The 13,254-nt window shown below is 40.7% G+C and overlaps 1 protein-coding gene across 1 annotated transcript in view; it reads left to right on the top strand.

Moving 5' to 3' along the window:
• Positions 1–9,071, top strand: part of LOC138247235 (protein spire homolog 1-like) — a 275,991-nt gene extending 266,920 nt beyond the window's left edge. The window contains exons 15-16 of the mRNA XM_069201970.1: positions 2,666–2,808; positions 7,650–9,071. Coding sequence (XP_069058071.1) covers positions 2,666–2,808; positions 7,650–7,842 — 336 coding nt within the window. The 3' untranslated portion in view covers positions 7,843–9,071. The remainder of the gene's footprint in view (positions 1–2,665; positions 2,809–7,649) is intronic.
• The last annotated feature ends 4,183 nt before the right edge of the window (positions 9,072–13,254 follow it).

Here is a 13,254-nt window from a genome sequence, read left to right as displayed (position 1 = left end):
TTTAAACGTTATGTTGAAGTCAATGGAGAAAAACACTAGTGACAAAACACCATGTAGAGGTCGAGTTACGTGCAACCCTTACAGGTTAAAGTTGTGCGGATCCTTGGACCAAGCCTCGACAGTGAGTTCAGTTTTTCCTGGCCCATGGGGTCCAGGTGCAGAGTTGTTTTGGCTGTTCCTGGTGCTGAGCAGGACTTGCGCTTGTGATGATTTTACCACTTGCATGACGTTGCAGTGAAGATACAAAAACTCAGCTGGGGTTGGGTTGGCAATGTCTGATGCAGGCTGCATGGAAAGCCCTGCAGTTGCAGCATTTAAGGGTGACAAAACATTTTAGGAACTTCCCGAGGTCTGGGGGAGACACATAGTGGACTGAAACTGTGGGGAAGGTGAGACTGCAACTCCCAGAAGACACTGGGACCCCTGGATTTGGGCAATCACACAGAGGGCCCAGTTGGCCGGTGGATCTTTGGATCCTGCAAGTGTTTTTAACCTGCAGTTTGCAGTTGACTAGTACCAAGGGAGACTGAGGGTGTTTCAATCATCCATAGGGATCTCTCTGGTTGAGAGAGCTGAGTTTGAGCCAAGGACGAGGGTTGTTCACACAGTTCCAAGTCTGTTGCCTCAGGGACAGAGTATCAATCTTTTGCTTTGTTGCAGTGGGAAAAGTTTGTTTGTCAGTGACACCATTGTCAATTAGGGGTGTGGAGGCTAGCGACCAATGGACAGCTAGCTTCCACCGCTAATCTGCCCCTGAGGTGACCACTTCTGGTGTAGTGGGTCACTTTTAGCTATACAGAATCCTCTGTTCTGCCACTCCTAAGATGGCAGAATTCAAAATTTAGTGCACAGATTGCCCTGCTCACCCTACAGTTGTGGGCCGCTTGGTGGGGGTGTGCACTGCCCTCGAAAGCTAATTTTACATCTGACCATGAGCAAATGTGCCCGGAGAGGGCCGTTTCCTCCTCTGGGGGACAGCACAGATGGCAATTGGGGGCAGTGAAGCTTTTAAATCTCACTGCCCTGAAGTGTCTCTGTACTAGCCCTGCAAGGGGCACGAGGTGTGGCCTCCTTCCTGCCTCAGCCTTTGTCTCTGACTCCTGGCTCTGTTCACTCTACTTGGCAGGAGGTCAGCATCTTGTCTTTGGTGGTGGCAGGTGCAGGAAAGCATGTGCTGACCGACCACAGCACAAAGAATTTGGGACAAACAGGTGGATAACCTCTAATGTGCCACCTGGATAAATGCCAGCCATCCTTCAACGCCATATTCATGTCGGGGGAGAGAAGGTATGTCGTTTGACACCACACTTGACATATCTAGGTGGTACCACAATAAAGCTAGCAACCTGGCTCTGCTCGGGTGCAAGTCCCATTTCCGGTTATGCACTGGCTATGAATCATAGTGTACTTTAATGCAAAAAGGCACTGTAGAGACACATAAGCTCAAGCTTACATGCTTGCACCTTAAATATACTGCACCCTACCTCCTGGGCTGCATACGCCTTCCTTAGTGGTGTCTGACATATATGTAAGGCAGTGGATGGGACTGTGCCATCCCTGGTGAGAATACAGTCGAGATTGAGCAGTTTGCACTGCTTCTGCAGTGGCAGGCCTGCTATCAGGGGATTGCATTGGTCACCCAGAGTGGCACAAACCTGTGCTGCAGCTCTGGGCACCCTTTTACCACCTATACCATGGGTATCCCAGGTACCACTCACTAAGTGTAAAGCTTTTGCTAATCAGAGGCTCACCAGTCAACAAACCAGTTTGGGGAGAGAACATTGGCACCTGGTTAGCAGATTACATTGCACTGTTAGTTGAAAAAACCAGCATGAATCAGTCCAAATGGGGCCAGAAGTGGGGGGACATGTGCAAAAAGCCTGGTTTTCTAACACTCATGTTGACAATTCCTTCCAAATAGTCCAAAAATCAAATGCATCTAGACAGCTTTGCTATGATCAATTTTTTCAGAACTGTAACCGATGCTGTAGTGTAGATCAGCGGACTTCAAAGTTTTAATGATGAGCCCACTTCATCTAAACAAAAATAAAAAAAGATCAAACGTGCCACCCAAAAATACAAACCTATTTTTCATGATTGTACTATAAAATCAACATCTCTATGCATATTTAACTGTTCGAATGTTGTAGTTATGTTATGTTATCCCTTTTTAAAATGCAATCAAATACACGATTGGCAACATGCTATAGGCAACCTTGTCTCCCTAATGTGTACATGTAACCACAGTGAGATTTTTTTTTTTAATCAGAATTAGGTGGTGGAGCCCCCCCCCCACCCCCCCCCCTGACCCTTGGTTAGCTGGCCATGTGTGACAAAAGAGTTTACTGATCACCCATTACAAAGATGCACTGCCAATTTGTTTTGTGGTCTCAAAAACATCGGACTCTTCATCATGATGCATTTCTTTGCCAGTGCCTGGCGCCTCTTAAGGATCAATTTAGAACCTCCCAAGTGGTGCTTGCCCCAATTTAAAGACCTCTGATCGAGATAGTTTTACCTGACCCATGACACCATTCTAGTGTCCAACCCAGATCTGAACTTGCATCTGGGCTACATGTTGTGCAGCATTCATTTTGAGTGAAAAGAAAATAATGTCATAGTACACTTCTGTTGCGTGGGTCTGATTCTGTTCACTCTTCTGTAGATGCTGATGCCCTTCAAACACTGCATTCATCTCCCGGTCAGTTTCCTCAAAGCTCTGATGACCACCAGATCTGCAGACCCTGCAAATCGGACCCCGAAAATCGATCAGTTCTTCAAAGCTGTTCGTCAGTGGGATTGTTCCAGGTGAGTCTCTGTCAAGTCTTACATCTACATGTTGAGACGTTAGCAGATTAAGCAAGGGTTAGCAACAGCCTTGCACTTCAAGAAAAGCTTCTAAAAAAAACACAAAAAAAACAGAGTAGCTATAACTGAAAAACCCAAGTCTACTAAAAAGGGCGGGAGAAGTAGAGCAAATCAATTGTTTCCCTTGGAAGCCTAAATATGTTGTGGAACTGGAGCCCAAATTTCCACCTCAGTACAGTAAAGAGGAAATGATCCTATTCTTGAGGCAGTGGAACCCCATAAAGCCCTGACTATGTGGAGAATGTGCTTCTACCTTTGAAAACATGATCTGACCAGTCACTCAACTAACTGCAATAATTAAAATGGCTCCACCATGCTTTGGGATTCATCTGAGCTAGAATGGGCCCTCATAAAAGAATTCTCTTTTCACAGTTGCCAAGCAGAACCATGTCATGTCCCACCTTTAGTCAGTCTTGGCTAATTACCTTTTCTCGGAGGTTTGCAAAACTGCTTTTAACTTTGAAAATTGTTGCAGAAATCTCATCTTGCATGGTGGTGTTTGCTAAAAAAAAAACTAAAAAAAAACTGAATTGGCTGATGTCATACATGTCATTGGGACTACTTTGTACATGTATTGTGGTTGGCATTCCAACACACAATTACAATCAAACTCCTTCAAAATAATAACCCCTCTGATATAGATTTTGAACAGTAGCCTGCAACCCTCTGCTGGCCCTGATTAATATTCAGAAATGCAGAAAATGACCACCTCTGCATCCTGATCCGATGTGACATATACACAAGGTGACTGTCACAAGGTGCTATTGTGTGGAAGAAAGTCATCGACGGGCTGTTAGTTGTGATGCTTTGCCACAGTTTTGTGGGTTTACACGAGTCATGCGAGTTTCCTGCTCGATGTACTAGCAACATGAGAACATGGTTGGGTGGAATGTTCCATGTTCGAGAAGAACAGAAGCCCCTGTGAGGCGCAAGAGCCTACCTACCAAGGCAATTCCAGCAGCTAATGGCATGAAGGATTGCCAAGTCTCCCTAACCAATATTGCATGCCACCTTGGCTAAGAAATGGTAACATCTTCAAAGTTGCTTTAGTGGAAGCATCCATTCCCCTGTCCTTGGTTGTTGGAGACACAACTTTCTTGTAAGCTTAACTGTGAATAGTAACTTCCTGCCACTTCACTATCCTGCCTCGGTATCAAAAGCCCTTGGTATGAAGTATTTCTCCCATTGAAGTCTCTGAACTGGCTGCCTTCTTGCTTCATGCAGTGTTTTGGGGTGAATGTACAATAATCAATGGCCATGGTGTGCCCTCCCAGCTCAAAGGCTGTTGCCTGTGATTTAGTTAGTCTTTCACTACTTTGTACCAGATCAGGCTACTTTGCACAGGCCTGTCATTGTTGACACTTCAGGATGGCTCCTAAATTTCTTGGACAATATGCCAGGGGTCTCCTCGGGCTATATTATGTTGAATGCACAGAGTTCAGGACAAAGATTCCTCAGGTGGGCTTTTATGTATGGTCCCATTGTGTTCAACATATTCACTTCCATATTTAGTAACCAAATTCTCATGGACGTTTGTCCTTTCCCAACAACAACTTCGGGCATGCGTCTCTGTTAACGCTGAATTTTACTAATAAGTATTAATGTATTCTGAGTGTTCATTTTGCATAGATAATTAATGTAAGGAAAACTAATGCACGCATTTGAAGTTGCGCCCATGTGAGTGGCGCCAGTGTTCACGAAGTGTACTTATAAATAGCTTAATAATATAAAATGTGGAGTAAATGTTTGATTAAAGTACTAATATGTCATATTAAAGGTTATGTATTAAGTATTTGCTTTGTTAATCATAGGCCTTAACTTAGCGAGGTATTGGGCCTAGTTGCACGGCTTCATGTCAGGTTGCATTTATAAAATGACTGCTTAGAGAATTAAATTGTGATTTTTTTTCCACTGTGTTGACCAAGTGCTCGCGGCTGAAATTCTTTCTCATCAGAAATGCTTGCTAGAAGATGCTGAACTAGTTAGGGATGCAATGTTTAATGTAGTGTGTGTAAAGGCAACCTTCCCAGGAGAAGACAATGGATGCACTGACTGGAGTATAAGCTGATACAATATTGTTGCCTGACAAGCGTTGTGACGCGAACAGAAAAAGAAGAACCAATAATCGAGATGTGAACCGTGTACTAGTAGAAACTTAAGATATGGGGTTTCATTTTTCATTTGACTAATTGCAAACATGCAATCCCTTGACCAATAGGAACATGGGAAGTAGTTTTAGGAAATCTAACTTAGCCAGACTGCACCCACAGAGAGCCATTCTCCCCATTCATTTTAAGTGTTTAGGGATTATTCTTTTCCAAAGCGCATGAAGAGACTTTGCTTTTCCGAACTTTAATGCTGAATTCTGATTCCTTGTTGACAAGACTGATGTCCTATTGTCTAAGACTGTGGCAGCTTGTTGAACCATACTGTGGCCACGTATAATCACAATTATACTGTTTGTTATGCCTATTTGCTTTTGGTTCTAGGTACCAACGGCTATTTTGAAAGAGCCATAGTTAGATGTGTTTCAAAATTTGTGAATAAAATGTTTTGCATGAAGTCCAAACATGCTATTCTAATCTGATATTAGTTAGGGTCATTACTGATGAACTTCGCCACATGTAATAACAGCTGATGTCTTCTTGTTGCTAAATCTAAATGTATATTATATTGTTTGCATAGTTATTGATGCTATTGATTTGTACTGTAACCTTAGAATGTGTAGTAGCTCAAGCTTTAATTAAATTGCATTTTTTTTTTATGCTTTGGGCAGCCAGTACTGTTTCTCTTTGCTTATCATTTGATTTTGAGACTGTTACTTGACATTAACACTGTTAATATAGGGAAAAAAACATTCCAACTTTTACATAAAGGCATGGTTATTCATGGCCAAGAGGTCATGGTGTGTGGCAATTACTGACTCCTATTGGTTATTAATGTCACTGACTGTTAATGATATTGATTTGTATTGTTACTGGGTAATATGGTAGGAACTACTTGAAGCGCAGTCAAAAGGTCAGTCTGCCTATACGTATCCCCTTATAATTTTTTACTTACCAAAGTCCAACGCACTAACATCTTTCTCTGGGTTGATAGTATGAAGTTGTAACTCTTTCATTTTTTGCCTATGAATGGACCTTTTCCTGTTTGTGTTTGTTTTTTAAGTTGTAGAGAACCTCAATTTTGTAGATAGATATCAATGGTAGATGAACATTGTGGTTCGTTTTTATGGTGTCACTGAGGAAGTGTAAGAATATATCGACACTGGTTGAAGAGTTGGACTTGTTTCTAGATTGGGGAGTGATCACTTGAGTGAGTTGATTAAGGGTTTTTTATTTGCAAGAGTAGTATATATTTAAATGATATTGGGTAATCTTAGTGGCTAGTTATTTGTGTGAGAATGAAATCCAGCTGTTTAGTGGCATGGTTGAAGTACGCTGGCATGGACGTTTTGCTTGAAGGTTATGGTGGTGAGGACATCAATGAATGCTTGGTTGTTGTGTTTCCTGCAATAGTGAAACTTCATCCAAGAGCACCCCGGTGAATGGGTTTGTGGACCACCCATGGTCAGCCGTAACTGTGGATAACTACAAGGCTTTCCCTCAATTGTGTGGCTGCGTGAGCACAAATGTGTGTTTGATTCATTGTGATGTGTGCACAAGAACACCTGGTGTGCTTGACAAAGTGGTGATGAACTACGTTTCTTGAAGGAAGTGGTGCAAGTTTGTGTGCAGATGATTGATGTAGGCTGATAGGAAATGGAGTTTATCTGAAATCAAAAAGGATTTAAGTAAATTATTTAATCCTCAGAATTAGTGCTGTCTCCACCATACCCCATTTTCCATTCCATGACTTGTTAGGGTAGGCCTTGCTACTATGCCTGAAGTTAATTTGCACGGGGAGAAAAGGGTATGGAGGTGCAAGATATCATGCCCGGTCGCAATGGGCAGTTTCCCAAATGAATGATCTCACCAGCATTTTTAAAGTTCTCAAAAACTAGATCACAGTGTAATTTGGCAACACCATTGTCAAAATCCAAAACCTAGTAGAATAACCAACAGCGCCACCTCTTAAAATGTCTATATTTAAAGACCTCCATGGCTCGAGGGGGTGTAAGTATGCTCAATATTTAATTGCTAAATTATACCGCTTAAGTGGTCTGAGCAGTGTCTCTCACACTTGTGCTCTGCAAAGATCTTTGTATCCAAATTCTGTATGAACTATATGAATGTAAAGATAAGCCCGTCTAAGGTCTCCAAAACATCATATGTTTATAGAGCACCCAAGGAGGGCCTTTGACATACTGCCCCATATAAAGCACCTTAGGTTACCTTATTTCTAGCACGGATTTGCATTTAGTCAGTACTAATGTAGGTGCTTTTGGGCATAACGTACTGATTGAGTATTACGTTTCTAATTATATTATTATTTTTATTATTTATTGTTGCAGGGACTATACTAGTATTTTTTTTTTTATGTGAGAGCTAAGGCTTCTTACTCTAACATGGTCAGTCAGTACTGTCCCCAGATTTAAAACGCCATTTTCTTATTTGCACAATACAAAAAAGCGTAAAAAGTAAAAGGAATTAATCATACTTGGTGTCCATCTTCAAGAAAGTTTGCTAGCATTTTGAAGGCTCATTTAGGCACAGGTACTCGACAAATTGTAAAAGCGAAAATAAATATTTTCTAATATCACGGGTACCGAATGGCTGTGAACACCTATTGAGACAGCAGTAAATGTAACCATTTTTATATATATTGTTTTTAATTTCCAGGGTACCAGTTGTGTTTGAACCATATGAAATGGGAGCAGAGACGTCGTTTCACAAAAAGGCCATGAGAGACTGGTTTTCCATGGACGTGTGCGCCAAATGCAAGGAGTATCTTCTGAATATCATAGACACCAATCAGAGATGCAGAGCAGCTGAAGTGCAATGTAGGCAACGGCCCATTTTAAAGTCTTTTTAGTTTTCGAAGCAGCAATTTATGCTCCTGGGAGAGCCCTTAAAGTAAAAGGGTGTTCCTTGCTGGACTACCAAAGTCATATGGACTTTGCCTACAGATAGATGCTTCAATGTTGTTAAGAAATATGCTCATCAAAAAACAACAAAGAAGCATGTGCTTGGGGTGTTTGATGTGGTAAAAAAAAAAATGAAACCATTAGAAAACACCAAAATGAATTATCAAGTCTTAATTTATTTTTCTACTTAAAATGTAATATTAATAATATATCTCAATTAATTGTGCTAATTGTGCATGCAAAATGCCTGAATTCACTAATTTATTGTTGGCCTGGACACCTCTTTAAAGGCACAGCATATCCCCATTTTATATATGAAAGGTTATAAGAAGCATGTGCTTGGGGTGTTTGATGTGGTAAAAAAAAAAATGAAACCATTAGAAAACACCAAAATGAATTATCAAGTCTTAATTTATTTTTCTACTTAAAATGTAATATTATTAATATATCTCAATTAATTGTGCTAATTGTGCATGCAAAATGCCTGAATTCACTAGTTTATTGTTGGCCTGGACACCTCTTTAAAGGCACAGCATATCCCCATTTTATATATGAAAGGTTATTAATTTTTGAATTTTAAATGTTTTAATGATTTCTTTTATAAAACAAAAAAACTAGCACAAACACGTGTTGCGCACTTATATACTGGCCTTGCTCTGTTTATGTTTTTTAAATGTAGCAGTCTTAAAAAGAAAAGGGCCTCTAAAAAAATTGTACGCACTTATCAAAATGACCCTAAAGGCTGTCAACACCAGGTAATAGGATGACCATATTTGAGGATTTCTTTCTTTTCTGAATAGACACAGCCACCTCACCTACACTTAGCACTCATTACTAAGCTTTCATAGGATGCTTGATGCTCATGGAATGGCACATGTTGTATGAGTTGGCACATCTTTGCGGTTGAAACTTTCTACAAAAAAGTGGCACAAGCTCTTCAGCTAAGACTTTGCTAAGCTAGTAACCTTTCTACAGTAGTCCCATCGGAAAATGTTGGGTTTAAATCGCCTGTTTAATTGTTCTGCCTAAAAATGTTTTAAGATTTTTTTTTCTTCGGGGGGAAAAAAACACGTTGGCATCTGAATATTTTCCTTTAGATCATGAATTTGTGAGGTGTGTGTTCATGTTGACATTAACCAGGCTCTCTATTCTGTAAAGTTTAATGTAACAAATAAAAAGTGAGGAAGAATTCAACCTCAAAAATAAATGGTTGAACAAACACTTTTCCTGGACCCATTTATTATTTCCTATAACAGTACTTTAGACTCCTTGGTTTTTTTTTTTTTTGTTTTTCTCTGATGACATGGGAACCTGGCAAGGAAAGCAAACATGAAGCGTTTTTTTTTTTTTGTAATTCTAAAGTGTGATAGCAACAAAGGTTTTTATAGGAATTTTGAAAATATTTCAGACACGCTGTATGGATGTAGAGTGGAATAAAGAGGACAGTCAAATTAACTTGCCGAAAACAGCTTGAATGAAAAGCTTAGGTAGTGTGAAACCAGCAAGATCAAAATGAAAGATAAATGAAGGATAGCAATCAGTGTATTGTAAATTTCCGATTGGTTGAGGGCAACTTATATTGGTAAGTAGAAGTGAGAAATCTGGTATAAGAGCTAGGAGTTGAGCAGCATTTAGAAGAGTGGACAGTGTCATCTTATGGATTTTGGGGGTGCAAGGCATGTTTTGGCATCTCCGTATGGAGCAACTTAAATTTCATTGCCCATTTCCATCTATTTCAAGGCTAAATTATGCTAAACAATACTACTTTATATGTTAAGTTTTAAGAGGATTACAGAAAACAATTGAATTGTCTTACTCTGTACCACAAAAATCCTTAAAATGACAGTGGGTGGGGAGACAGAGTTAAAAGAGGAGGCACAGTAAAAAAGGACTGCGTTTTAAAGAGGGAAATATAATAGAGTGGACAAATTGAGAGAAAGTTCATACACTATTGGAATGGTGGGGTCCACGTGCAATTGTTCATGTTGCCATGCCTTAAACTGTTTGTGGGTGGAAAATTAATTGAATTGAGATAATGACAGTGTTGGAAAATTTATTATTGGTAAGGACAGGTAAGTATCTACACTTAGCAATAGGCCACTAACCTCCACTTAGGCCCAGTTAGGTCTCAATAAATTAAACCCAACTCAACCCTTGGTAGCTTGGCAACGAGTGACAAGGGTTAACCTAGGAACTAGGGTGTAAAGCATTTAAAAGAATCACAAAACAGTAAATAAGTAAAACACAATAAAAAATCCAACACCAATTGATAAAAATAGATTATATTTTTATCTTAAAAATGACACCAAAACGATAAAAAATCAGATAAAGGGAACCAGAGATATTCGTTTTTAAAGAAATTAATGCTTTTTAGCGCATAGAAACGAATAGCGCCAATCTGGTCGCACCTCAACCGGGGCAAAGTTCAAAGTTTAAGGCCGAAGCAATGGAGCCCTGCATTGCCACAGAAGCGGAAGACCTCTGTCAAATGTCTACCTTCAGACTTACTCATTTTGAAGATTTTCTTCAGCGGGACCAAGTTGCCAGTCCAATCTGACCTCCTTGAGCCCTTCCTCGGATACGCATTGCAGGAGCCCTAATGGAGATTTCTACGTTCGGACTTAGGTGATTTTTCGAGATGAAAATCCTTCAACCCGGGGAAAACCTGAATCTTGATCAGATGTCCCTGGAGCTCTTCTCGGATAGTCCTGGTTAACTTTCTACTTTTGGACTAAGTCACTTTTTTGGAGATTCACCAGGATGAACCTGCAAGTCAGGCCTGGTCGCAGCGAGGACAGCCGGCTAGAGTTGTTGCGGTGGGTCGGTCCATTTTATGGAGCTTTTCCCAAAGAGTTCTCCAAATGTCTGGATCTTCTTCCAGAGGTCTTTTAAGGTTCTTTTTGTGTCCACAGCTCACCCCAAGGTTCCAGAAGCTCTGAGGTGCTCCTTGAGGGTGTGGACTACAACTCCCAGAATGCAAATGACTCAAACTCCAATTTGGCCACTAGTCAGTGGTCAGCTGGTCAGTGTCTTCAGGAGTTGGTGCAGGGGACTCTGGTTAGAAATGTTTCACCTGTAGCAAACGGGGAGTCCCTTCTTGAACCAGCTGAAGCCAGGCAAAGTATGCAGTGTCGAGCTGCAGATCAGGGGTCCAGCAGGGCAGTCCCTCTTCTGATCTGATGTGTGGGTGCAGCTCTGCCAGTTTTATCTTTGCTCCTGGGTGACAAAAACAGGGGGGTCTTGGTTCTAATATCAGATGCAGGGTCCTTCCTCCTGTGATGACCATTTCCTGGGAAGTGTGGCAAAAATCAATCCCAGGGAGCAATATTCCTCAAAAATCCATCATGGCGGAAACTGATTTTTGGAGGTTACATCTGGCTGAGCCCTCCCACTGGTGTGGCTAAAAATCCTAAACACACCCATATCCTGCCCTCTCCTAATTTTATCAAGGGGGCACCTGATTGTCTGGGGTTGCAGGATGTGAGGGAGATGCTGGGTTGCTCCAAATGGCCTATCCTGCCTTTAAAGACCAGTTTGGCAGTCCTCCCACTTCCTGCTTCCCCATCTGCTGAGGGAGTTCTCCTCCCCCAGGCACATTCCTTTGTTCAGCCCAGGCCACTTCATACATCATTAAGGGAGCCTAGCCAGGCTGCCAAAGCCTGGTCAATCAGAGAAGGGCACTACACAGCTGAAGCTGGCAACTTTTCAGGTAGTTTAAAACTCTTTACCTAAACTAGTTATATTAAATCCAACAATTGCAAGTTGTGGCATTTATTATAACAATTAATTTGATACCAATCTTGAAGTATCTGACACTTAAGGGGATCTTGTTAATTAAAGGAAAGTCTCCCCGTTCTAGCCAATGGATGCCATTCACTACAGTGAGGGAAAAAAGAATTTGGCTATTTTACGTCACCAGGGCTTATAAAACTATTTTATAAGGTCCCTGCTTATAGTTATAGGGCACCCACCCTAGGGGCATACAGGGCATACCTTAGGGGTGATTACTTATATGTAAAAATAAGATAGTTTAAGACTTCGGAAATACTTTTAATTCCAAAGTCGAATTTGCATAGTACTTTAACTTAAAAGCAGCCAGGAAGGCAGGCCTGCCTTTAAAATGACCCTGGGCACCCCAGCAGTGCACCTATGGGTGCACCACCTATGCTGGGTTCACTAAACCTATATGCCCTACCATATAGTAGGGACTTATAGGTAGGTTGACATAACCAATTATAATTAGCCTAATTTGCAATCTTATTTTATACAGAGCAGAGGACCTGGGACTAGTTAGCAGTACCCAGGCCACCATCAGAGTCAGGAAAACACCAGCAGAAAGTGAACAATGGTGGCAAAAAGTTTATGGGCCTCTGCAGTCAGCACTGTTTTCACACAGACAGTTTATAAAGGTAGAGAGCAATGGTGGCCAATAGCAACAGAAAGTGAGCTGAGGGTTTTGTCAGCCTAGTGGAAATACTTCCAGGTTAAAATGTGCTGTGGAAAGATACATTAAAAAGTGTGGTCATGTGACCTTATATTATTTTATATTATTATGATAAGGTGCCAGGTAAGAGGGCAGTGACATCTACCCTCACAGGTTGACTTGAATCTTTTCACTCAGACAGGAGTATGAGATCACCCTATTAAACAATGAATCAATAGCCGCCAAACATTCAAAATATGCAATAATGAGTCAGTAATTTAAACACACCATGACCTGTGTGGTCATGAATTACCACACCAATTAAGTAAAGTTTAAACATTTATTGCCCTTAAATTGGCAATGCTAATGTCACGTAAATGATGTGCAAAAACAAAATGAAATCAATACAGACACGACACAGGCTGTCCAAAATGTCTGAAGAATTTCAGCCCAATAGGAGAAATTACTATCACACTCCAAGAGAATTATGCAGAATACCAACAGAATTATTTGGAAAATAGCAACAGACTTCATTTAGTTGTGCAATTGAATCAATCACAATCTATTAATAAACATTTAAATTAATTGTTGGATCAAATATTCTAACTACCAAATTTTAATTTGAGAAGCATATGTGGGCTTCATGCAAAAATGAAAATGAGACAAAAATGAATTGGAAAGCATCTAACTATGGTGCTAACCAAAAACATGTGGTTTGATTTTCTGAAGGGAAAAACCGGCAAAAGAAAAATAAATGCTCATTGATTATACCTCTCCTTAATAAGACAGCAGCTTGCAGGGCCTTCATCAGCAGAGCGCAGGAAGAGCAGGTCTTCAGTCAGAATCAGGAACATGAAGGGGGTCACAGTTCTGTAATGTTGGGCCTAAGGTATCTGAAGTGTTTGAACTATAGATACGAGCAGAATAACAGAACTGA

Source organism: Pleurodeles waltl, chromosome 7, assembly GCF_031143425.1.
Source record: "Pleurodeles waltl isolate 20211129_DDA chromosome 7, aPleWal1.hap1.20221129, whole genome shotgun sequence".
Taxonomy (NCBI): domain Eukaryota; kingdom Metazoa; phylum Chordata; class Amphibia; order Caudata; family Salamandridae; genus Pleurodeles; species Pleurodeles waltl.
This window is presented reverse-complemented; position numbering and strand designations above follow the sequence as displayed.